The sequence below is a fragment of the Xyrauchen texanus genome, chromosome 43 (assembly GCF_025860055.1).
Source record: "Xyrauchen texanus isolate HMW12.3.18 chromosome 43, RBS_HiC_50CHRs, whole genome shotgun sequence".
NCBI classification, from domain to species: domain Eukaryota; kingdom Metazoa; phylum Chordata; class Actinopteri; order Cypriniformes; family Catostomidae; genus Xyrauchen; species Xyrauchen texanus.
Window position 1 is genome coordinate 2,454,767 of NC_068318.1, and position 27,002 is coordinate 2,481,768.

At 37.1% G+C, this 27,002-nt stretch overlaps 1 protein-coding gene across 3 annotated transcripts in view; it reads left to right on the top strand.

Moving 5' to 3' along the window:
• The window catches only part of pam (peptidylglycine alpha-amidating monooxygenase), a 220,511-nt gene that overhangs the window by 62,457 nt on the left and 131,052 nt on the right, over positions 1-27,002 (top strand). For all 3 annotated transcript variants that reach the window (XM_052116273.1, XM_052116275.1, XM_052116274.1), the window contains exons 5-9: positions 5,153-5,240; positions 17,777-17,868; positions 18,126-18,209; positions 19,924-19,972; positions 21,474-21,541. In XM_052116273.1, coding sequence (XP_051972233.1) covers positions 5,153-5,240; positions 17,777-17,868; positions 18,126-18,209; positions 19,924-19,972; positions 21,474-21,541 — 381 coding nt within the window. The remainder of the gene's footprint in view (positions 1-5,152; positions 5,241-17,776; positions 17,869-18,125; positions 18,210-19,923; positions 19,973-21,473; positions 21,542-27,002) is intronic.

Here is a 27,002-nt window from a genome sequence, read left to right on the forward strand (position 1 = left end):
TTCTTGTGATGTAAAAGAAAGAAAAATCATGTCAGAACTTGTTCCACCTTTTAATATGACCTATAACGTGAACAATTCAATTGAAAAACAAACTGAAATTTTTGAGGGGGGAAAATAAAAAAACACAATAACCTGGTTGCATAAGTGTGCACACCCTTAAACTAATACTTTGTTGAAGCACCTTTTGATTTTATTACAGCACTCAGTCTTTTTGGGTAGGAGTCTATTAGCATGGCACATCTTTGCAAAAACGCTCCAAATCAAGCCAACTGTCATATCTCTAGGACATTCTGATCCAAAGATATCACTCTCAGCCTTTTTGAATGGAAATCAATGGGGTTTGGTTGCTTGGGTGCTCTAAATGGATGCTAGGGCATGGCTAAATAGTTTCCATGATGATACTCGAAGAATGATTGCTCACCCAAGTAAAACAAGCCAATTGTCATTTCTCTAAGACATTCTGATCCAAAGATATCACTCTCAGCCTTTTTTAATGGAAATCAATGCGGTTTGGTTGCTTGGGTGCTCTAAATGGTTGCTAGGGCATGGCTAAGTAGTTTCCATGATGATACCTGAAGTCTAATTGCTCACCCAAGTAAAACAAGCCAACTGTCATTTATATAGTATATTTGGATCCAAAGATATCACTCTCAGCCAGTTTGAATGGAAGTAAAGGGGGTTTGCTTGCTAGGGAACTCTAAGTGGTTGCAAGGGCGTGGCTAAGTAGTTTTTCAAGTGGATACATGAAGACTGATTGCTCACCCAACTGTCATGTCTGTAGTTCATTCTGTTCCATAGATATCCCTCTCAGCCATTTTTAATGGAAGTCAATAGGGCTGGTTACTAGGGTGCTCTAAATGGTTGCCTGGTTGTGGCTAGCTAGTGACCAGAGTGATTCTTATTGGCTGATTACTAACCTGACTCAAAAGATCCAATTGTCAAGTGTCTACAAAATTCTGTTCTGAAGATACCATTCTGAACCATTTTGAATGGAAGTCTAAGGGGTGGCTGCTAGGGTGTTGTAAATGGTTGCTAGGGTGTGGCTACGCCCGAGTGAAATGAGCCTGCCCCTATGTCTCTATGACATTCTGATTGGGAGATATGATCCCACAAAATTAATTGTCTTGTCATAGTAGGAAACAATTGTTTTCATGTGCAAGAGCCTTGCCATAGTATCCTATGGGGCATTTTTGGGCTGGTTTTAAGGCAGCATTTTACAGTTTTCGGACGCAGCCATATAGAAGTGACACGAGACAGAAACTAATATACCATAAAATTGGGATATTGGAAAAATAAACACAATGTAATTCCAGACATATGTAAACATATCTGTGTATGAATATCTCAAGTTTCGTACTGGCCGGCCATTCAGGTTTGATGTTATTAGCTGCTTAAATTTCATTAGCTGCTGCTGGCAATATTTTTAAAGATATGCATCTGTGCTCATAGACCTTGATGGCACCTTCAACAAAGTAGGTGTAAGTATGAGTGTGTTTGGGCCGCACCTACATACTGTTAGCCATTCAAAACAGACTGAATGCCATAAGTGTATTTTTTTATGAAATTAATATACTATATTTATTTTGCATAATGTTTATTTAAAAAATATTAAGAAAATACATTCAATATTATTTTTTTAAATCAATACTGTATTTAGGTTAAAAATAGAGCAAAGGCATTTAAAATCCAATGAAGGAAAGCAGATTAGTGCCATCTGGTGGAAAGAAATGAATAAAATCATATGTAATACTATGGTGTGGCCACTAGATGCCTGTAAAGCTCTATATAAATAATAACAGATTTGTGCAAACCTTGCTTATTAAAGTGTTTTCAGGCATAGTTATTTACTTTTATTAGGTTGGATACCTTTAGACATTATTAAACTACTTTTTGTTAAAGATTTTTCTTTGGTTGTTAAAATGTTGTTTTTAAACATAACTTTTTGGATTATGATTACAGTTAAGCATGAACACAGTCTTGATGTTTTAAACCCCTTCATTGCTGCATTCTTTTTATCTGCAGTTTGTAAATGCTTTGTATTAGGGCTGCGACTAACGATTATTTTTATATTCGATTAATCAAACGATTTTTAGAATGATTATTCTACTATTCGACGATTATTGGAAAGATTAATCATTAGCTCTATTCAGGTTGTGGCCTGATTTAAAAGGCTGGATTAAACGTGCTTACTAACAATAAAGAGGACAAAATCATCTTTTAAAAATACCTCTAAAAGACATTCACTGAATTATCAGGAAAAACATACTTTTTATTAAGTTTAATTCTGTAAAGAAATTCACTGCAAAAAATCCTATTGTTATCAAGTGTTTTTCTATTGTTTTCCATTTAAAATGGTCTAAAAACAAAATACATTTACTTAAGAAGCAACATATAAGATATTTAGACTTGCTTTAAGAGAATGTCTCTTAAATATAAGTATACTTTGTATATAAGTGTATTTTTTCACTTGGTTATAATTCTGCAAGTGCAGTAAAGACAAAATATACTTATATTCAAGATCTATTCTCTAATAGCAAGTATAATATCTTATATGCTGCTTCTCAGGTGAATGCATCTTTTTTAAGGGATTTTTAGATATTAAAAAATATTAGCATTTTTAATATTACATTCAACATTCTCAAAAAAAACCATTTCTTCTGCAGTATAACTGATAAAGAAAATGTACGTCATGCGCTCGAGGGACGAATGTCCCCGCGACAGAGTGCACCTCAGCCGGGTGCAGTTTCAATCTCTCTCCCTTAGATCAGGACATTTGTGCTATATTATTTGAACTTTAATAAAGCTATAACACATTAAAATAACTGCATTTAAGATGTAACACCTGTGTGTTTCCTTTAAAGAGCTCCGGCTCCGCTTATTCCACAACAAGTGTGCTTCTGAATTTACTTATTTATTTATTTTTTGTATAATTCCCTCATACTTTGGGATCTACATCACCTGAAGCTGTTTAGAAAGTTTAGAGTGCATCTGGGCTGTAAGCTGTGTAATTCTTCCTCTCCTCAGTCTTGCACGAACTGCAGTGCTGCTCTCGTGTGCCATCATTACAGTTTAATGTGATTCCATGTTACGGTAAATGAGATAAAACGACTAATTTTTGTCAACAATTTTTTATTGTCGATGTCGTCGATAATGTCGACTTATCGTTTCAGCCCTACTTTCCAATTCATTAGTTATGGTTGTCATTTTTATTAACTTTTTAACTGTTATAAAGCCACAAAGCACCCAATCTCCAAAAAGGTTTTAGAAGTTTGAATATTTATTTTAGAAATTATAGGCTTTTGGATACACTTGGTCAAACCCACATGATAAATGCAATCCCTAAATAAATAAAGTTCAGCTTTTCTTTGATAATTATTGACCTAGGGAGTCCTAGATGTAGTTCACAATAATAAACAATAATTTACAACCCATTTATACAGCCATGTTGTTTGTCAATACATTATACAATGTTTTTTTTATTTGTCCAACTGATATTTTAGGATATGTTGTTCTTTGGCCCCTACAAGATGCATACCAATTTTTTAACTTTTTTTTGCTGTACACCCCTAATAATCAGCACTAGATTACAATTTGGAACTAATCTACCCAACACTGCAAAATACATACTCCTCTCCATCCTTATGTAGGCCTACCACGTGCAAGTGAGTGATTATTATGAGTGTCATTTACACACCCTTTATACAGCCATTTTGCTGAAATTTGATTGGCTGCTGGCGGCTATGTTTTTTTATTTTATTTGTCCAACTGATATTTTAGGATATGTTATTCTTTGGCCCCTACAAGATGCATACCAATTTTTTTACTTCATTGATCATACGGTTGTGGAGTTATGAGTTTTGTTTTAGTTGTAGCGCCCACTATTGGCTAAATTATTCATGACTTTGCGTGCATACTCATAATGTCTTGTTGTCTATGTGTATCAAGCCTTTTTGTTTGGTAGATTTGGTCAAAACGTACAAAACGCCTGACCAATTCGTTGGCTTATATCTTCGTAACACTTTGATGAATCAAAATTATTTTGATAACTTATTGTCAGGAGGGTCCATTGAAGACAAACACAGATTTTCATGTGAATTGGACATACGGCCTGAGGAGTTTGAAAAAGTAGTTTTTTTTATTTATGCAAATTAGCGCAACAATTTTCATGACTGAAATTAAATCGTATATATACGTTTTGTTCATCTTGAGCCAAGGAATCCAACTATGTAAGACACTTCAGTGTGCGACAAAAGGTGTTGGTAAAACGTAAAAATTATCGCTAAAGGCCGACCGGGCCCAAATCTTCGGTGAAGTGCATCTTCGGCGTTTAGATCCCTAATAATGATTATTATTATGCTATTATTATGAAAAGGCATATACAAGGCATATTTTATTAATAGAAACTATAAATGTATAAATATCCGTTTCTATCCGAATACAGAGACAGATACTGATAATTTTGTCAAATGAACAGATGCTATTGCAGATAAGAGCTTTGCTCTACACCCCTAATAATCAGCACTAGATTACAATTTGGAAGTAATCTACCCAACACTGCAAAATACATACTCCTCTCCATCCTTATGTACCAAGTGAGTGATTATTATGAGTGTCAATGATGTACGTACCCTGTTGAAGAACAATTGTTGAATTATCATTTAATGTTTTAATGTTATAAAATAACATAAATAGGTGTGTGTATGTTAGGTGTTATATAAAGTGTTATATACCAAATGTGAAGCAGCTGTTTTTTTATATTTTAGTTTTTTTCACTGATGTCAGACACATGTTTTGGTTTGCTACATTTAATTCCAAATACAAAAAGAAAAGAATCTAATGAGATTAAGTAGCCTTTTCTTCTGTAAAGCATTTAATGCACTGGATTATTAACAAATAGACATTATTACATGATTCTGAAATAAGTATTTTTTTGTTGGGGGGTAGAATTGCTAGCAAAAATTTACTGTTACTGTGAAACAAAATTATTCATACCTTAATGTTGTTCATAGTGCGCACCTGCTCCACTTTTCTATCTGTGCTGCAATGATGTGACAGTGAATTGTCGAGAAAATTTGTCTCACTATACTTATCTGTGTAATTTTGGTTTTAACAATTTATACTAATGTTTAAAACTTTTTCTCTCTCTTCTCAGTGGATTTTGTGCCCCATGCCAGTATGGACACTGCCCACCACATGGTCTTATATGGCTGCAGAACCCCTTATGTCATCAAAGGATACTGGTGAGTCTAGGGATGGACAATATCGGTAGCTGATATATTATTGGCTGAGAACCACATTTTTTTTATTTATTGATAATTTTGCATGTAATTTGTTTTGGTTTATTTGCTTGCAGCTGAGAATCTTGCTGCTTCTCTACTCTCAGACAGGCACTCTCAAGCAGAAGTGCGCACACACTAGTGGTGGGAATTTTAATTTAATGAATCAAGTCATTTTTGAATCTGGTCACCAAAAAGATTAATTCAGATACATTCATTGATTCATTAATTGACCATTTCTGCAAACTACGCCTTATGCGCCAGTTGATGATGACAAATAACCGTCTTTTATGTTTTTAACAAGCACGTTGAACTAAAAGTTAATTACACATTCACAACCAGAACTAGTCTACTTATCCTTTATTAAAATTATTAGCATGTCCTCTGAGTCACGTGATGCCATGCGAGGATCAGATGTGTGAACAGCGAACTCTGTGCACTTTGCTAGTTTTAACACTTTTAATTATATAAACCGGTGAGATTCGATACACTGTTCCAAAACTGTCAAATAATTGAATATCCTCAGACTCTGGAGACATTAAAAGACACTTATGTGCTCAAGCTGACACACCAGAGACGTCTGCGAGTCAGGGAGCTGATTTGGTCTTTGACGAATGCGAATTCGACAAGAGGGAAAAGTAATATATATATCTATATATATATATATATATATAAATATATATATATTTCCGGCCTAATTGAGAATAGATGCTAAGGATGGCCATAAAACAAACACATGTCCACAGCAGGCTATGTCCTTCAATGGAGTGAGTAAGTAATATTGTGGTACTCACATTGCAGCCAAGTGGACCAGCTCACTGAACATTCACGTGACTGTTTGAGGAAACTGAGCGTTTTTTTTTTTTTGTGCTGGTTTCACCTAGCGGCTGGAGTTTGTTTTGCAAAGTGGCACACTTTTGGGACAGTTTTGTGGATGAATCTACATGCTTTTTGAATTTATTCTGCCTGTTGTCTGGAGTTTGTTTAATAGATTATCTTTTGCTGTGTAATTCTGTTCACAAAATGTGCATAGAAGCACCATACTTGAGCAATCTGATGAGCGGTCTTCCTAGGCATACATGGACTGTTTGAGTTTGGAGGGATGGATACCAGTTGGCTCTATCGTGCAAGGGGTTAATGCACATGCTTTTCTTTTTTCTGTTTTTTTTTTGTTTCTGGGGGAAGTTCAGGTTTTAATGTTCACACCAATGTTGGATTTTGGTCTTTATACTCTTGTTTTTGACACACAATACATTTTTTCTTATATTTCAAAATGTAAAATGTTAATATGAGTGGATTATCTATATCCACATTGAATATGAATGCGTTGGGTCAGTTCATAAAAAGAAGGAAGGTTATTTCTCATCTTAAGCGTCAAGAAGCTTCAAGAAACGAACCTTTCACCACAGGAAGAAGGAAATTTTGGAAAGATATGGGGTGGGCATTTTTTTTTTTTGTGCTCACTCGAGTAAGCGCAGGGGAGTCTTTACACTGATAAGTAAGCATCTACAATTCAAATGTCTCAAACAGAGTTAAGATAAATAAGGAAGATTCATTATTGTTTTAGCTGAAATTCAGGGGCAAAGTCTTGATTTGGCTAATATTTATGCACCTAACGTTGATGATCAGGGCTTTATTATTGATCTTTAAGGGATGTTGCAAGCCATTGGCACCACTCATGATATAATATTGAGATGAGACTTTAATCTTTTGATGGACTGATTCATTGATCATAGTGAAGCAAATGTGTGCAAGCCCCCTAGTGCAACATTGATGCTTCACAGGATGTGTGAAAATATTGGTCTTAATGATATTTGGAGACTTTTGAACCCATCTGGTAGGGACTATAATTTCTTTCTAATTGGTCCTTAAGATTTACACTAGAATATTTTATTTTTATATTAAGTCCCTCATTTCATTTGTTGTTGATTGCTCAAATGGAAACATTTTAGTCTCCGATCACGCCCTGGTGTGTTTAGAGGTGTTGCCACGTACAGAGAAAAATAAATCATATAGTTGGCATTTTAATGTATCCCTTTTGTCTCTGTTGGGGCGTATGCTGAGACTATGTATACTTTTGGATTGCCCTTGATATTATGCTCCGATTTGACCGTGATTGAGGTGGTTAACTGAGCAATCTTGCTGTTGTACAAAATGGTTACTCCATGTTAGATGGATGATGAGTCTGAGTGTGCCAGAGTCCAATTGCTGCGTTGTTTATGTTGACTATAGCCCATCGTATCGGATGTTTTATGCCGGTGCTCTTGGATTGCTATGATGTCGATGTCGTATTTCTTGCAGTCGGCTATAATACAATCGATTTTGTGCGTGATGGTTCGCCTGTTTCGGTGCTGATGGTATCGTTCAGTGTTCTCACATTGTAGGTGGCCACAGAGAAGTGCTTGTTTTTTGTCTTTGTTTTTCCAATCTATGCATATTTTTCAGTGGCTGGCAGATTGGTTGAATAGCCACCGCGGACCTTGATAACCTGGGCGACGGCCGAGCCAGTATGTTTAGAATTTAGTTGTGTTTTCATATTGTTCATACTACGTAGATTTTCCTTATTCCAGGTAAGACCATGATGGGATACGAGCCCTCATGCATGGTCTCCTTGTACTTGCCTAGCCCAACCCTCAAAAAGCTTTTCTAGGGTTAAACCCTGTACTTGCCTTAATGAGGTTTAGGTATTACCGCTGCGTCCCAGTAGTACTCATGATAGTTTCTCTAGCTATCAGTCCCCATAACCATATTGATCAGAGATCTTCTGGTAGGGCTACCCAACTAGACCCTATCGGATCAGTTTAACGTCATAATCATTAGACAATAATTGCCTAATAATTGTGCGCACTTATATATTCCACTGAGAAGGACAAAACTTGTTTTTTCTTTGTTAAATATTTAGGTTTGAGGTTCAATAACATTTTGGATTGAATGAGAGCATTGTGTTTGTTCAACAATAAAATTAATCCTTAGGAATACAATTTGCCTAATAATTGGGCATACAGTGTCAAATTTACTGAAACAAAAAAAACAGGGTAAGGTTGACTAAATATGATAGAAACTAACAAGGACATTTGACACAGGACTAAGACTAAATTAAAAAATAGCTGACAAAATTAACACTATTTTAAATCTGTGTGTGCGTTCTTATTGTTTTTTGAAAGTATACTTTTTATGGTTTTCTTTTTTATGTTCAAAATAATTATTACCACTGTAAAAATGCATGTTTGTGTTGTCGGGGGGAGGGGTATAATTATTAGCATGGCTACAATTCTACTTGACTCGACTTCTACGAGTCAATCGTTTTCCAAAAAATGGCAGCAAATCTTGTCTATTATTTTGTCCCAAGTTTAATTTTCTTTGGTATATCTGTCATTGCAATTGAGGTTGCATATTCTGTTATTGCCTCCTGGCTCACTGGCCAGAAACCCAGAATGTTGATTATTATTCTGTTATTGCCTCTTTCTTGTGGCGTGAGACCAGAATGGAGAAGTGTTATGGGACTTCTCTGAGCTTGCATTTCCATTGCAGTTTAGTGCCTCTCTACATGGGTGGGAATATAGTTATAGTCGCGCCTCCTCTACTGCCGTGACATCATTTTAAACACAACACAAACTGACCAAAACAATAACATGACCGCTAGCTGTTAGCTACTAGCTCATTGTGCTGCATAAAGCAGTTGTTGCATGGTGATTTTACACAAGTAAAATTACAGTTAAATTGGCCTGGTTGTTTTAGAAGCAAAGCTTCCAGTAGCTGGTCAACTAAATAAAGCGAAGCTTAGAGTATAGAGTTAAACATAACATCCTCCATCGTGGATCATCATGGATCAACGCCAGTCCAGGGCACTCTCCATCCCATTTGGTCGAACCACTTCCACTTTTCCTTGATGGTTCTGTAGTCACTATTAAGTGTTTTTAACTTTTCCCTACACTGTTTGTAGGTCCGCTGAGACACTTCCTGAGAGACTTTTTCATTTCGCTCATCGCTAACGAGTGGACCGTCTGCACCTCGTTTATTGAACATGACATGGTTTTGCGCACAGCCATTTATTTTTCACAATTTGAAAGGCACGTGAACAAATGATACTTTTATCGCTGTTGCTAACTTTAAAACTTGCGGGTTGATGTCACGTGTCGGAAATCCAGTGATGCGGGTAGTGACGATTCTTCCTGACCAATCAGTGATCAGCATGATTTTGATGTCACATTTAGTATCGCTCGGATCCCTTGGAACCTCGACCGTCAGGTACAAGGTACTATCCACAGTGGAAAACCCCCAAAAAACGAGCAGATTTGAGTCGAGTTGTACCGTGCAGTGGAAAAGCCCCATTATAGGTGTTAAGATCAGAGGTGCAATACAAAGTGTGGCCCATCCTTCCTTCTCTGTATGGAGCATTTGCACATTTTAAAGTACATAGTTAGAGTACAGAGTTCTATCATGCATTGTTCCCTTTCCAAGCATCTTCATAAATACTCTTGGCATTTTTCTGAAGTTATAGATAACAAACATGATAAAGAAAGATTAATATATATATATATATATATATATATATATATATATATATATATATATATATATATATATACATATATTAACATATATACCTTTTAATAGTTCGATTTCTGTGAACTATTATTTTAATGAAATAATTGCAATTTACATAACCAGTTCTGTGAACAAACATGGAGTGGATGTGTTGCAGCTGGTGACCATGTTAGGAGTACAAGTCTGTACATTTCGGTTTTTCTTTGTGGCTTCTTTGTTAAGCTTTTTCCACATGGCAAGTTAATGCTGCTTCAAGAGGTTTGAAGAATTTGTATGTAATATTAGTATTTGGTCCTTCTCACCTCTAGTCTTACCAGTCTTACTTACCAGTGAGGTTCACTACGCAGGTTTGCACTCGAGCAGTAATTTCTGATTACCTTGTGAGCCTAACATGCATACGATCAAAGCTTTTGATTGGCTAAGTGGTAAAGACAAACATGCCCCTCGGGCAATCATTGAACACTCATTGGACATGCGCATGACATTCTCCAAATCTCTCTTGGTTATCATGAAGGACGATGGGCTAGCCCCATGTATAGCAAATGGGAATGATTAAATGGCTTTAACACATAAAGTAGAACTTAATAATGATTTTAATTAATTTATCAAAATAATATATAAACTGTTGTCTATTATAATTTATATAAAACTAGTTTAATATGTAGAAATTATATTATTCCTTAAAATAATTATATGATTATGCCACTCATTTTGCACAATAGTGCTACATCAGATGGGGCTCAGCCCTACCTGCCCCTAATGTAGAGATGCCACTGCTCGTCACGTTTAGTCAGTCAGGAGATCCTCGTTCACCAATGAAATGACTGAGTGATTAATTTATTTATTTTGCAAACAAGTATACCAGTAAATTCAGTGCATTCATGAACGAGAACTCATCTCTTTCTCTCAAAAATGACCTGCTCGACTAGTTTACTGAAGGGCTGTATTCGTTCAGCAGGTGAAACCAAATGATATGCTTCTTCAAAGTCGGCACTCGAAAGCTGTTGGCTCATGCTGTAGTCAGAATTTAAAGGCAAGAAAAGCAACCGGGGCAGGCTCGTGCTTCAAACTCCCTGTCCCAAATGGCACTCTACACCCTTGCAGTCCTCCTCCGTGTCAAGACTTTTATAACGTAAGCTAGTGCAGACCGATGGGTCGCTAATCAGTTGGCTAGTCACTGTATGTCCTAAAATCACGGGTGTTTGTGGATTCCTTGTGTCATGAGGATTTCAACTATATTAGTTTTTCTCATATCGGCCATGCTGCAATGTTGAATTCTATTAAAAAGTTATATATTTAAATGCATTGTCGAATTTAAGAGGTCATGACATATTCTTTAATTTATAATTTCATTATCTTCCCTGAGGTTCACTTAAAATGTCAGTTTTTGCACATAAACATCAAAAAGTCATAATTTAATAATATATAATAATTTCTCACCCTGTCTCTGGCTCTCTGTCTGACACACTCAGTTTTAAGCTTTCTGGGCCTTTAAGACTTAAATGTAAACACCCACTGTTCTGATTGGATAATATCATGCAGCCCCTCAAATACAGCTATATTTGAAACCCAATCGGAAGTAATTTAACAATCTTCACAATTTATAATTTATAAAACTACATTTCAGGGTTAACAACGTACACCCAACACATTTCATCTGAATGTTTCAAAATCAAAATCACTCAAGAAGAGCAACTTTCAAACAGTCATGACATTTGAAACATTCTTGAATTAAACTGTTTACTCATGGGTCTGGTAGTGTTTAACTGCCTCATCTTTCAGTAACAGTTCCTTTGCAAAACTTGAATCATATTGTGACTGGTTCACAAACAATCCTCGCTGTTATGAGGTGAAAACATACAATCCATGCTGAAATGTTCTGAAAACACAAACATAATATAATCCATGGTGATGCCTGGTGTGTCAACAGGCCAAAGCAGAGATGCTGGTCTTCAATGGTGCGACATCTCACACACCTTCTGTGTTTGATTACACACTGACGTAACTTGTTTCTCCCAGTCCATGGCAGTAGCAGAATGAGACACATTTTTAAAAGCTGCGCTTGTACCACTCTTAAAATGCATTGCACATCGCTGGAAACGCATCAAAACAATCAAAGACGTCCATATAGTGCATGTTTACAAAAGTATTGGGTCCGATACCACTCTTATGTACCGGTATTCGTAAAAATGCTCTGATAGAAAAAACGGATACATCTGATGTACGAATGTCATTACTTAAACATTCAGCCTACAAATAAAAATCACATTATGTCCTAGTGAGATTATTTAACTGCAAAAGCTGCAATTTAATGAGATAAATATATAGTTTGCATGTAATTCAAATGTGAGCATATGTGAATGTGTGGAGACAGTGTTGTGCTGACACCAGCTGCTCATACCTTTTAATGCTGCTCCTGCTTGTCGCATACAGGGGAAAAACATTTCATGAGCATTGCGCATATCTGTAGCAGATGACCGTAAACAGAGTGCAAATCCACGTTGTAGCACGAGGCACATTCAGAGCATATACTTATTTAATTAAACAGCAGCCTTTTGCTGTTTAATAATTACTTTGAGTCATATAGTAACCGACTTTTCCAGAATGGGAAGCTGCCGACGTCAGAGCTCCTTGGTCAAAACAACACAAACACTTCAAAATAAAAGCTCTGTCCAAATAAAAGCCAAACTTATTGGAAAAAAGTATGACAGAAATATATCACTTCTGTAAAGTTATGTAATATTCACTGTAATACTGCTACTAGAAGTAACAATAATAATAACTAGATAGGTACATTTCCTGAAGAAAATGTGAGTGGTGCTTGCCATGGCAAAACTCGTCAAATAACATTTTCTAACTTGTTGCTAAGCACTAAAATATTGGTCATAGAATTTTTCATGTGTTAGCACTTCACTAGAGGATTCTAGCATGTGTTAGCATGATGTTAGCACAGTTTTAGCATGTCTTAGCACTTCGCTAGGCGATGTTAGCATGTGCTAGCATGATGCTAACACGTTTTTAGCATGTTTTAGCACTTCGCTAGGCGATGCTAGCATGTGTTAGCATGATGGTAGCACATTTTTAACATGTTTTAGCACTTACCTATGCGATGCTAGCATGTGTTAACACATTTTTAGCATGTTTTAACACTTCGCTAGGCGATGCTAGCATGTGTTAACATGATGCAAGCACATTTTTAGCATGTTTTAACACTTCGTTAGGCGATGCTAGCATGTGTTAGCATGATGCTAGCATGTTTTTAGCATGTTTTTGCACTTCCCTAGGCGATGCTAACATGTGTTAGCATGATGTTAGCACGTTTTAGCATGTTTTAGCACTTCGCTAGGTGATGCTAGCATGTGTTAGCATGATGCTAGCACGTTTTTAGCATGTTTTAGGGTGTGGCTATGAAGATTTTAGGTCATTTCTTATTGGCTGCTTGATAATATAAATCCTCTGAGGGAGAGAGAGAGAGAGGGAGAGATGCAGGGTTGACAGGCCCTTTTTGTCTGTGTGTGTGAAAATGTCAGTTGGGATTTGAATTTCTGATCATTCCGCAATGTTAAGTCAATGGGACTTTTTTGGCCACTTTTTTGTCCGCTGTGCGAACATCGTACACCTGATCGCTTAGAAAAGATATAGCACACCTCTCCTCAATGAGCCGCACGATTTTGCCTTTGGCAAGCACCACTAATAATAGTAATAAATCAGCAGTAATTGCATTAGACTTAAGCAGTAACTTACATCTGTGATGCTCTTTCATGTAGCACTATATTTGACAAAATAGAACTCCAAAGTTATATTTTGGATTGTGCTGTGAGGTTCTGTATATAAGCAATTAATTTGATAAAAAAATAATACAATATTATGTTGAAAATAAATGTTTATATTTTCAGTGAGCCGGCTGTTTCATGAGTGCATTAGATGATGTAATCAATTCATGTCCTGCAAAAATCATCATGTCATCCACAACTGTCCTGAGTGTTATTCCACAAAACAAACTCCAGCAGCTAGGCAGAACTTGCACAAAAAGAAACAAAAAAGGTGCCAAGCTTCCTCGGACGGTCAAGTGTATGTTCATCGAGACTGATCAAACTTGGAGGCACATGATAAACATATTATGACTTCCTCAGTCCATTGATTTTATGAAAAACATCGCTTGTTGTGGGCATGTTAATATTTTGCGGCCATCCTTAGTATCTATTCTCAATTTGGCTGGAACCTTCAGTGTAAAAGTGACTCTTCATCGATGCAAAAGCCTCTTGAAGGAGTGTTACTACACAAAACAAACCAACCGCTTGGCAGAACCAACACAAAAAGAAACAAAAATGGTGCCCAGCTTCCTCAGACAGTCAAATGTATGTACAGCGAGACATATGAAATCTGAAGACAACTGCATTAAAAGTTGACTCGCGTGGACTGTGAAACCGGCTCCTGTGTCCTTCCTACTCGAACTTTCTACACTGGTGCCGAAACCCGGTATAAGGAAGAAGACTGGTCGCCATGGACACCTTACCGCTGGACGAAGTCATCCGTGCCCTGGCCAGCATCCAGAAGACCCACCACCAAGCTCTCCTCGTGAAAGAACGGCGTCTCCAGGAGCTCCTCCAAGCCCAAGCTGAGGATCGGCAGGCCTTGTAGAGATGGTTAGCTCCAGGTGGTTCCTCCACCACGGCCCCGGAAGCAGCGATGAAGCCACAGCTGCTGCTCCCAAAGTTTCTTTGAGCAGTTGGCCACAGCCTGCTGGCCGCGTGCCCAACACCTGCTGAAGCTGCTTTCCAGGGAGGCCCTGCTCGCGGTATAGCAACTTCCAGCTGAGGACCGCCTGGACTAAATCTAGCTGAAGACAAAGTCACTGGTCTCTTTCCCCTGTTCTGTCACTCTGGTGGCCTTTTATAGCCCGTCTCCATCATCTTTGAAGGAGACATAAGTGTTTAGTATTAACAATCACCAGATGATGGCCCTTACCGCTTCCGCTCTCCCTATTGACACACGACCACGTCCCGCTCAACACTACTAAGCCACTTCCACTAGGCTACGAGAGAGCAGCACTGTTGCAAAATAATCACGTTCAGTGTTTGAACCACTGATATACTGTATATACACTCACCTAAAGGATTATTAGGAACACCATACTAATACTGTTTTTGACCCCCTTTCGCCTTCAGAACTGCCTTAATTCTAAGTGGCATTGATTCAACAGGGTGCTGAAAGCATTCTTTAGAAATGTTAGCCCATATTAATAGGATAGCATCTTGCAGTTGATGGAGAATTGTGGGATGCACATCCAGGGCACGAAGCTCCCGTTCAACCAGATCTGGTGACTGTGGGGGCCATTTTAGTACAGTGAACTCATTGTCATGTTCAAGAAACCAATTTGAAATGATTCAAGCTTTGTGACATGGTGCATTATCCTGCTGGAAGTAGCCATCAGAGGATGGGTACATGGTGGCCATAAAGGGATGGACATGGTCAGAAACAATGCTCAGGTAGGCCGTGGCATTTAAACGATGCCCAATTGGCACTAAGGGGCCTAAAGTGTGCCAAGAAAACATCCCCCACACCATTACACCACCACCAGCAGCCTGCACAGTGGTAACAAGGCATGATGGATCCATGTTCTCATTCTGTTTACACCAAATTCTGACTCTACCATCTGAATGTCTCAACAGAAATCGAGACTCATCAGACCAGGCAACATTTTTCCAGTCTTCAACTGTCCAATTTTGGTGAGCTCTTGCAAACTGTAGCCTCTTTTTCCTATTTGTAGTGGAGATGAGTGGTACCCGGTGGGGTCTTCTGCTGTTGTAGCCCATCCGTAGGTTGTGCGTGTTGTGGCTTCACAAATGCTTTGCTGCATACCTCGGTTGTAACGAGTGGTTATTTCAGGCAAAGTTGCTCTTCTATCAGCTTGAATCAGTCGGCCCATTCTCCTCTGACCTCTAGCATCAACAAGGCATTTTCGCCCACAGGACTGCCGCATACTGGATGTTTTTCCCTTTTCACACCATTCTTTGTAAGCCCTAGAAATGGTTGTGCGTGAAAATCCCAGTAACTGAGCAGATTGTGAAATACTCAGACCGGCCCGTCTGGCACCAACAACCATGCCACGCTCAAAATTGCTTAAATCACCTTTCTTTCCCATTCTGACATTCAGTTTGGAGTTCAGGAGATTGTCTTGACCAGGACCACACCCCTAAATGCATTGAAGCAACTGCCATGTGATTGGTTGATTAGATAATTGCATTAATGAGAAATTGAACAGGTGTTCCTAATAATCCTTTAGGTGAGTGTATGTACACTACCGAAACACTGGAAACACTTGACTGAAATGTTTCTCATGATCTTAAAAATCTTTTGATCTGAAGGCGTATTCTTAAATATTTGAAATTAATTTTGTAGACAAAAAAATTATTGTGCCACCATATTAATCTATTTCATTATAAAACGAAACTTTTATTTAAAAAAAAAAAAAAAACTTTTTGAAATTGATGACTTGGAACAAATATTAAAGAAAAGCAGTCAATAAATGCCCAAATAGATGGGAACTCCTTCAATACTATTTAAAAAGCATCCCAGGGTGATAACTCAAGAAGTTGGTTGAGAAAATGTCAAGAGTACACGTCTGCAAATTCTATGCAAAGGGTAACTACATTGATTTATTTTGTATTTTGTTTAGCCACAACATAATTCCCATTTATGTTGTTCCATAGTTTTGTTGACTTTACTATTATTCTAAAATGTGAAAAAATTTAAATAAAGAATGAGTGTTTCAAAACTTTTGACCGGTAGTGTAACCGATAGGACTGGATTGCTGACGCAATGGTAAACTGCCAGCAGGAGGTGAAGCCACTGGAAGTGTTCAAGCAGCCATCTTTGTATGCCCAAACTGTCAGAACATCAATGACTGACAGCCCCCGTTTCACCATCTCTGACCTCCGAGTATGACAGTTGCATTTCGGCCTCTAGTGACAATCATGTTTAATGTTTAATTTGCTGTTTAAATGTTTAAATCGATGTCAGAGCATTCACCTGTTCAGCTTATCAATGCAGCACAACAATCACCAAAGGAAGTGGCAAAACTGTCCACAAGTTTTAATTTAAGTAGGAAAAGCTGTAATAATTGCTTGTTTTGGGGTGACAAAACGTCCTTTCGCCTTTAAGGAGGGTCCTTAAAAAAGTAAAACTGGGATTTTTAATTCACCAAAACTGCCTGTTATTTGCTTGTTTTCATATTGAATCGCTCTCGGTAGTCATACATGGATAGTTGTCATACATATTCATTTGCCATTTAAACCTAGCGTATCAGTTTAATTTTAACCAGTTTCGCTTGTCTTCCTGCAATTATCATGTGCATTTGCTTGCATGTGATAGAGGGACAGAAGGCACGCTCTTATTCAAGTGATCATGAGAAAAAGGCACTTTTTGATGAAAACATAAAATAAGTAACTTAACTCTGAATAAACACACAATAAATATGTCTGTTTGTATCTTACCTCAGTTTCAGTGATCTTTTTTATTTCAGCTAAACTGTTCGCCACTGAAGTGGTGGTATAGATACACATAATAACTCGCTCAAGCTTTTAAGAAACAGGAAAAGTTCCAGACTTTAAATAAATAAATAAATCTACATACGTGGGATGTTTGCATTGTAGGGCTGTATAGACAAATTTCAGATATAAAATAGGGGATTGAATGACTAATGTTTACTCGTTGAATTTAGATGATTTTCTATGAAATCAATGGGCACAATGGAATGTTTGTGCATTGCAATATGGCGGCGCAGTGGCTTCGCTGTTTTGACATCATCAGCGATCCAGTTATATATTATAAATCAGTGATTTGAGCTTTGAAGTCAAAAGAAAAGGCAGTCCATTTCAAACAGGTGTGTTACTTATGATACTCATTTCTGATTTAGTTTTGTTTGTTTGTTTATTTGTTGAATCTCTCAGGAATTGTGGGACAGAGCTGGGGACCTGTCATGATCAGGCCAAGATCATGTACGCCTGGGCCAGGAATGCTCCTCCTACAAAACTACCCAAAGGTGCATATCTTCCCCCAAATCATCTTTCTTTGTCTCTCTCTCTCTCTCTCTTTCTCTCTTTCATCGCACTCTCACTTTTTCATTCAGTCTATCTTTAATTGCTTAAAGCTTACAGCTATATCATTAACATTTTTAGTTTAACCTGTGATGTTATATTCAGTAAAGAATAAATCTCTCATCATCTGCAAAATAAGAGTATCAAAATGTTTCCAGTTCTCTCTGTTTTCTGGTAAACACTATTTTCAACCCTTTTTCAGATGTTGGCTTTAAAGTTGGAGGTGACACCAAAATTACGTACTTTGTGCTCCAAATTCACTATGGTGATGTCAGTAATTTTAAAGGTAAGCACCAATATACGCAACAGGACAGCAGATTTAGAACTAAAGTAACAGTGCTATAATTTCTTAATAATTTTTTATTTAAATTTCTTTGTATTTACAGGGTTCCCATTGTCAAATTTGAAAATATCAGGCAATTAAAACATTTCTGGAAAACTCATGGACATTTCTATAGTGAAAATGTCTTTGAGAATGTTGTTGTATTTCTTATGAATTGTGAAATATGACATATGAAATCTTTTGAAATATGACATATGGAGGTACAATATAGCTGCAGATATCTCTAGATAACTTTTTCAATAATGTTTTATTGTGTAGAATGAATACACTTGACTGCCTCATATAAAGAGTTAATTAATGTAAATGATCATTCTTGAAGCTGTATCAGTCTATTGATGTGAGCTCAAAGTGTATTGTTGTAATATCCCCATCATCATTCCTTCCATTTACTCAGGGCCTACCATGCTCGCTTAAATGCCGTTCTGGGGCAAAACTGTGTACTCACTAATTATTGGCCCACCCAATCTTTCTAAGTAGGTTTTGTGCCTTTAAAATGTTTAAATGTTATTTACCACCTTTTGGGGTTGTCAATCGTATTTTTTGTGACAAAATGATCACACAGAAATTTGGTATGTTGTTACCAAGAGTTCCGGTACCCTAGGATTGGCCACATTATGCCGACTCACTGACAAGCACCGTCTCCTATCAGGATTGCATCTGCTCCAGTGTGTTTACCTTCCCCTATGGTGCAACCAGAAATGTATCTAAGCAGTGTGGAACATCTGGGTTCAGACACCACTCTGAAACCAGGAAGTAATCGCGTTCGCATAATCAGTGACAAATGTGATTCGGAGGTTAAATTTTTTCCTCAAATATAATTTAATATAAAACAATTTTACTCCACTGATGGTTAGGTTTTGGTTTGTAGTTTGGGGTACAGTTTATGAGATATGCATTCCTCTTCACTGAATTATAGCCTGTACAACTGAAAACAACTCTCTTCACAACTCGCTTTTGGCACCCCTTTGTGGACAATTCACCCAGTAAATGGAACACACTTGTGCCAGTACGCCCAAAAACACTTACTGCTTTGGCCACTGGGGGCAAAGTTTGCACTTCAGAAAGTACAGACCAATTAAAGCTAAATAACAGCAGCGACAAGTTATTTATGAGAGAAGGGCCACTTCTATTAAAATGAATGAGAGAAATTGGAACAGCCAACCAAGGAGCTCTAGTGCCCAACGGTCAATGGATGTAGAAAGGTAGTCCCACCTTACAGGTAAAAGAGCCAATCACCTTTTAGATACAGGCTTCGCCCATCAGTCAACTCCAAAATGGCATGTGCATTAGCTATACAAGCCGGGAAAATTGTACTTTATTAACCTAATGTGAGGTAAAGAAGCACCATTTATGAGACCAGTGCTGTCAGATTTTACTGCTGATTTGAAATATGTAGATTAATAGTAAGCTTGGCAAGTAGTTTTTGAGATTTCAGTGTTCCCACAATCAAGTAGGTAGAAGCTGCACTGTCATGACTGGAAATAGCCTTCTGGGAGCATTCCAAAGATGGCCAACAGTGGACAGATTTGCTAGAAAGACTTTGATAACAGTCAACTTACTATTTCTGATTTCACTTTGAGATCAGTGTGGGCTGTAAAAAGAATGTTCATGAGTGTTTGGTGTCTTGACTAATGTGTTTGTCTTGTGTTGGTTGTAGATCATCATAGAGATTGCTCAGGACTCTCTTTAAGAATGACTTCCAAACCGTAAGTTTTTCCCTTCTGATCTGAAATGGTCTGTTACTTACTTGTAAAAATATTTCAATAAAAATGTAAGTAATAGATTACACAAAAAATTCATGTTTTTCTGGCATCTCATCTGATTTGCGGTTGAGGAAGATTTTTAGTTAATAATTTTGTGAGTAACATATCAGTGTGCTCCTCACACAAAGTGCACAGTTCACGTTTACTACTTTTATGATTATGCTTATATGGAAAACTTATATTTCAAATTTGGAAAAGAGCAGGTCAGACATTTTGCTTCTCAGTTAATTACACAGGCTTAAAATGACATGAGGGTTAGTAAATTATGACAAAATATATATTTTTTTTACTATTCATGTGAACCACTTGAATGTGTCAGCAAATAGTTTAATTGTATTTATATTTGGCCAGCTGTTTCATTCTCCAATCAACTCAGTGATGTTGAGCATTAGTGTCGATTAGAGCTGTCAGATAGAGTCTGTGTTAATTATAACTTACCAATGGGGGCTGGTGCTGCAACATTACCACTGGAGAGCTGTGTTAAATGAACTCTGACTGCCAAATCAGAGCAGGTATCTTTAAACTTTAAACTGAATGACTCAGCAGCTCAATGATTCACACCGCTGGAGCTCCAGGAATTAGGATACAGACTGCAGCAGTCACACCCTAGTGCCACACATGTGTGTTATTATTAATAATGATCATTATTAAGGGGTTGGGAAAATAATATTCAAAGGGATTTTTACCTTTATGAGAGCATTTTTTTCTCTCTCTAACCATATTAACTCTACTGTCATCCTTTTATGACTCCTTGTATGTCCTTTTATATTTTAACACATATGTTGTGCCATATTATGTACAACAAAGCCTAAAATAGAATACAGTTTATTACAATTTAGAAATAGAGGAATTCATTATGGGAGAATTTTTTACATTTCTGGGGAATGTTTGTCACTCTTTCATCAAGCATAACCCTGATATGATTCTCAATAGATAATTTTTTTTTAATGATGTCTCATTTCTACCTCATGTAGCTGAGAATATCTAAAATGTTCTTCTTCTTTTTTTATCAATGGGGTTTTTAATACAGCTCCTGAAGGAGTAAATTTGGCATCTTCTCTCTTCTGACTGCTGTAATCCACCACTATTTATTATTTTTCCCTCTTGTGGAAAGTCATGTAAAAAGTGGATTTTATTTTATTTTGCTGCTGGATCAAATGGATATAAAAAAATTAGATTAGCTATGATCTCTCATTCACCGCTATAGAAGTTCATCCTGCAATGGTTTACTTCCATGTTCCGAAACTCGGACATGTGAAAAGGGTAGCACAGTCTCTTGTACCTTATTACTTAAATACTTCTATCAATTTTATGAAAACAATGGCCTATCAAAATTATGAATGTGTGATGTAATGTGTAAGAAGTATGAATTAAGGCATGGTGTTTTATTCATTTTAAACAATTAACTAATTTTTTAGAGTTGGATATTGTGTCTTCTCTGCAGACAGCCCTTCATTGCTGGCATGTATCTTATGATGTCTGTGGACACTGTCATCCCTCCAGGAAAGAAAGGTACAACAATCACCATTACATCTCAACAGTTTCAACCAGCATCCAAAATTAACTTCTTGCTAAACTTGCCGAAGGGTGAATAGAGAAAAAGGACCTTCCATACTGGCCAAAGAATGCAGAATAAGCACAAGGTGCACAGAACTGCTTTTTAACCCTGTGGTCGAAGTGGGTAATCAGGAGAATTCTCTCTGGGCTGTTTAGAAATTGGGCTGACAGGGACTCATTTTGGTTATTAACCCTCTGGGGTCTGAGGGTGTTTTGGGCCCTGGAGAAGTTTTGACATGCCTTGACATTTGTGCTTTTTTCAGTTGCTTAAAAACACATTAATAGCTAAAGTCTGATAACACTGTATTCAGCACAAACTGGGCTACAATAATATGTGAGCAACATGTGTGTACATGTTTGTATTTTTGAGAAAATAACGTTTATGCATGGTTTTTGAAAAAACTTAATTTTTAAGTCATTGAAATAAGGCCATATAACACATACTAAAGATTTATCCACAAGACTTTTGAAAACTGGATCTTGTAGCCTAGAGTTTTTGCTACAGAATTATGTGAAAACCATCCTGATCGTTCATTCATACAAAACAATAGAGTAATTTAACTTTTGTAAGGCACTTCTAGTGTTGGAAAGGTCATATGCGAGGAGGCGTGAACTATAATGAATATTGATTGTAATTCACACCTGAGGAGACCCCTCCCCTGGGCCTATCAATGAGGAATGTGACAGAAAGAGAACGAATGTGAGGAGACTTAATGATCAAAATCAAGTTTTAAGTTAAAAGAAGTAATCTGACTGAACATTTTCTTTACATAAAGACTTAATTTTAGACCTACTCTACTATTTAAAAGAAAACTCTTCTGCTCACCAAGGCTGCATTTATTTCATCCAAAAAAACTGTAAAACGGTGATATTTTTAACTATTTTTACAATTTAAAAGAACAGTTTTCTATTTGAATATATTGTAAAATGCAATTTGTGATCAAAGCTGAATTTTCAGCATCCTTACTGCAGTCTTCAGTGTCACATGATCCTTCAGAAATCATTATAATATGCAGATTTTCTAATATGGGCATATTTTAAAGTGCATTTTACTCATTTACACATTAACCCATATTTGCAAGCACAAGCTTTGTTGATGATAATGAGGCAGTATAAACACTAGTTAAAATATAATCTAAACATTCATATTATTTTTATATTACTTATCATATTTATATCATACAGCATACAATTTAAATACCTGCTTTAGCCGAAACAGCATTTAAATGTAACTAAATCTTGCCTATTAGGACATATTTCAAATTTCAATACTCTGAATCCTGGTTGGCAAGTCTGGAAACAGTCCCACTAGTAAAATATGTACATGTTTATATAAAATAGCATGTCAACTAATTAAAACTAAATGACTTACTCATCCGAAATTGTATCCTCAGCTGGATCAAGTCTCTCCTCAAAATACAAACAGTCCTTGGAGTCCCGCTCTTCTTCTGAGGAAAATTGTAATTCTTCATCACTATCCAGGAGTTTTCTCACTTGTGTATTGTGCTGTCTTTCAAACATGCAGAAAAGTGAATGATTTTGTTTTTAAGGCACAGTCGGGGGCATTACATTTTATGCTTTCTTTAGACATATGTTTCATGTCTCTCTGCTTATACATCCAAAAGCTTCCCTGCTTTGTCCCCCAACTCAAAATATGACTGTCTTGCCCTAAATAACCAAAACTCCACTTTCCGCAACAAAATAGTATTATGTCTGTATTTCAATTGGGTCAATTCTCAGAGGCCATCAGATGACCTTCGTCGCTTCAGCTCTGTCTCTGTACTTTTAATATTCTCTTCCAACTCCTCGAGTTCTCATGCTTTGGATTTTTTGATGAATGAGACATTTTGTATGATCCGACCCCTAAGAACTGCCTTAAGTGCCTACCAAGCCATGCCCACAGAGGATACTGAGGACCAGTTGGTCTCCATATAAACATTGGTGGCGGTTATTGTGGGCGGCTGTGGCTCAGGTGGTAGAGTGGGTCGGCTGCTAATCGCAGGGTTGGTGGTTCGATTCCTGGCCCACACGACTCCACATGCCGAAGTGTCCTTGGGCAAGACACTGAACTCCAAGTTGCTCCCAGTGGCAGTCTAGCGCCTTTGGCCATTGCAGCTCTGCAGCCATTGGTGTGTGTGTGTGAGTGAATGGGTGATTGGGACACAGTGTAAAGCGCTTTGGTAACCTCTAAGGTTAGAAAAAGCACTATATAAGTGCAGACCATTTACCCTTTACCATTGATTTCAGCCTTTAACATTTGTTGGAAATCAGGATTTTGCAAAAGGGATACATTAACCCTCTGGGGTCGGCAAACGCGCCGGCGCGTTTTGCTGGATATTTTCGTCATTACAGCAGAAACAACTTAAAATACTCCGTCATTTTTGGGTATACAGATAAGTGTAAGACATCATTAGAGACTATAAAGGGTCTACTTTTATTTGTGTACACTCACAATAACAACAAAATCGTGTGCTTTTGTAAAATAAAGAAAATTAAAAGGGTGAGCTTTCAGCAGTCTCTTGTCTCCACGAGCATATTTCAGAAACACGTCACAAAAATGAACTGAAACTCTGCTAATTATTTTCACTCAAATATGAAACATATGTCTAAAGAAAGCTTAAAATGTCTACTTTTAAATAAAACTATTCCAATTTAAAACAAATATTCTCCTGCAATGCAATCTGTTTGAAACAAAGCGATGTACAGTTTTTACCGGTCCATCTCATTATCTGTAATGTGATCCCACCCACCAGCAGAGCGCCATTCATACGCTAATGTGCCGAGACGATCAATGCAAATGTACACGCCCCTACTCTGAGGTAAACACTTTTCATTCATTTTTCTGTGCGTTTGCAATGACACGGCCAGAAAGCTCCAGGATATTATGGAAGATTTAACATTTTCCTCAGAAGAAGAGCAGGACTCGTAGAGCAGCAACGTTTGTATTTTGAAGAGAGACTTGATCCAGCTGAGGTTACAATTTCAGATGAGTAAGACATTTAGTTTTCATTAGTTGACATGCTATATTATATATACATGTACATGTAAATTGTATGCTGTATGATATAAATATGATGTGTAATATGATATAAAAATAATATGAATGTTTAGATTATATTTTATCTAGTGTTTAAAATGCCTCATTATCATCAACAAAGCTACTTGCAAATATGTGTTCAGGTTAAATTAGTAAAATACACTTTAAATATTCCCATATTAGAAAATCAGAATGATTATAAATCAACTTTGATCACAAATTGCATTTTACAATATATTTAAATAGAAAACTGTTCTTTTAAATTGTAAAAAGAGTTCAGAATAGCAATATTGTTTCAGTATTTTGCATCAAATAAATCCAGTCTTTGTGAGCAGAAGAGACTTCTGTTAACGGTAGTGTAGGTGTAAAATTAAGTAAAGTTTTATGTAAAGAAAATATATAGTCAGTTACTTCTTTTAACTTAAAACTTGATTTTGATCATTAAGTCTCCTCACATTAATTCTCTCTCTGTCACATTCCTCATTGATAGGCCCAGAGGAGTGGTCTTTGTGTCACATCAATGTGAATCTCATCAATATTCATGATAGTTCACGCCTCCACGCATATTGCCATTCAACACTAAAATTGTCACACAAAAGTTAAATTACTATATTGTTTTGTATGAATGAGTGATCAGGATGATTTTCACATCATTTTGTAGCAAAAACTCTAGGCTACAAGATCCAGTTCTCAAAGTATTTGAGAAATGTCTAGTATGTGTTATATGGCCTTATTTCAGTGACTTAAAATTTTTGTTTTTTCAAAAACCACACATAAACATTATTTTCTCAAAAATACAAACATGTACACACATGTTGCTCACATATTATTGTAGCCCAGTTTGTGCTGAATACAGTGTTATCAGACTTTAGCCATTAATATGTTTTTAAGCAACTGAAAAAAGCACAAATGTCAAGGCATGTCAAAACTTCTCCAGGGCCCAAAACACCCTCAGACCCCAGAGGGTTAAAGCACCAACCATATGATTTTTTTTTTCTCAATATGTGGCAACATCTCTAAACTCACGAGGGCATGATCTGAGACTAAAATGTTTCCAATTAAGCAATCGACAACAGATGAAATGAGGGAAAAAAAATATTCTAGAATAAATCTTATGGACTGATGAAAAAAAATGCATAGTCCCTACCAGAACGGGTTTTAAAGTCTCCAAATATCCATAAGACCAAGATTTTTACATATCCTGAGAATTGTCAATGGTTCAAGGTCTATAAAAAAGCCCTGATCATCAGCGTTAAGTGCGTAAATATTAGCCAAAATTAGTGCTGAACGATTAATCATATTGCAATCACGATGTCAGCCTGTGCGATTATATGACGGCAAAATGCTGCGATTATATTAAATTAATAAGTGCACGTGTGGACGTGACAGCCCATTCTCTCTGAGAGCTGTTTGTCCATTTTCTACACCGCTAATAAAAAGATGACCAGTCAGTCTCAGTTTAGGGAGTGGCACGTGTGGTCATGTCATGTGAGTTTCCGGTGTGCAGCATGGAAATCAGGTGAAGATGGACGCTGAGCGGACCGACACTGAACTGGTGGCCAGAAAAAATAACACAGTCATAGCTTGGCAATATATCTTTATTTCATCCTTAATAAAAGTGCATATAATACGGGAGCGTGCGATGTAAATAAACACAAACTCCAAAACTGTCATTCTCGGTGCGGTCAGAGCCGCTTCAACCAGTCGTGGAAGAGACACAATCTGAGCGGGAGTCGAGACCGGGAGGGATATAAAGTTCTGCCGGGTGATGCGCACTCTAACACAATGCCGCTCATCTCACCCCCGCTGTCTGCAGCTTGCAACGTGAAGAATTGTGGTGGTAGCTTCATGCTGTGGGGATGTTTTTCAGCGGCAGGAACTGGGAGTCAAGTCAAGTCAAGTCAATTTTATTTGTATAGCGCCTTTCACAACACACATCGTTTCAAAGCAGCTTTACAGAATATCAGCATTAACAGATGATAAAACTGTAATGTCTATAAAGTCGATTAATCATCATTGTGTAATTTAGATAAAATACGATTTTTAATAGTGTTTAAAAATAATTAAATGATAATTGTATTAATAACCCAAGTGAGCAAGCTGTAGGCGACTGTGGCAAGGAACACAAAACTCCATAAGATGTAGATTAATGGAGAAAAATAACCTTGGGAGAAACCAGACTCTTTGTGGGGGCCAGTTCCCCTGGCTAACATTATGAATGTAATATAAATATTAATTAGGGAGACTAGTCAGGATCAAGGAAAGATGAATGCAGCAATGTACAGAAACATCCTTGATGAAAACCTGTTCCAGAGCACTCTGGACCTCATACTGGGGCGAAGGTTCATCTTCCAACAGGACAGCAACCCTAAGCACACA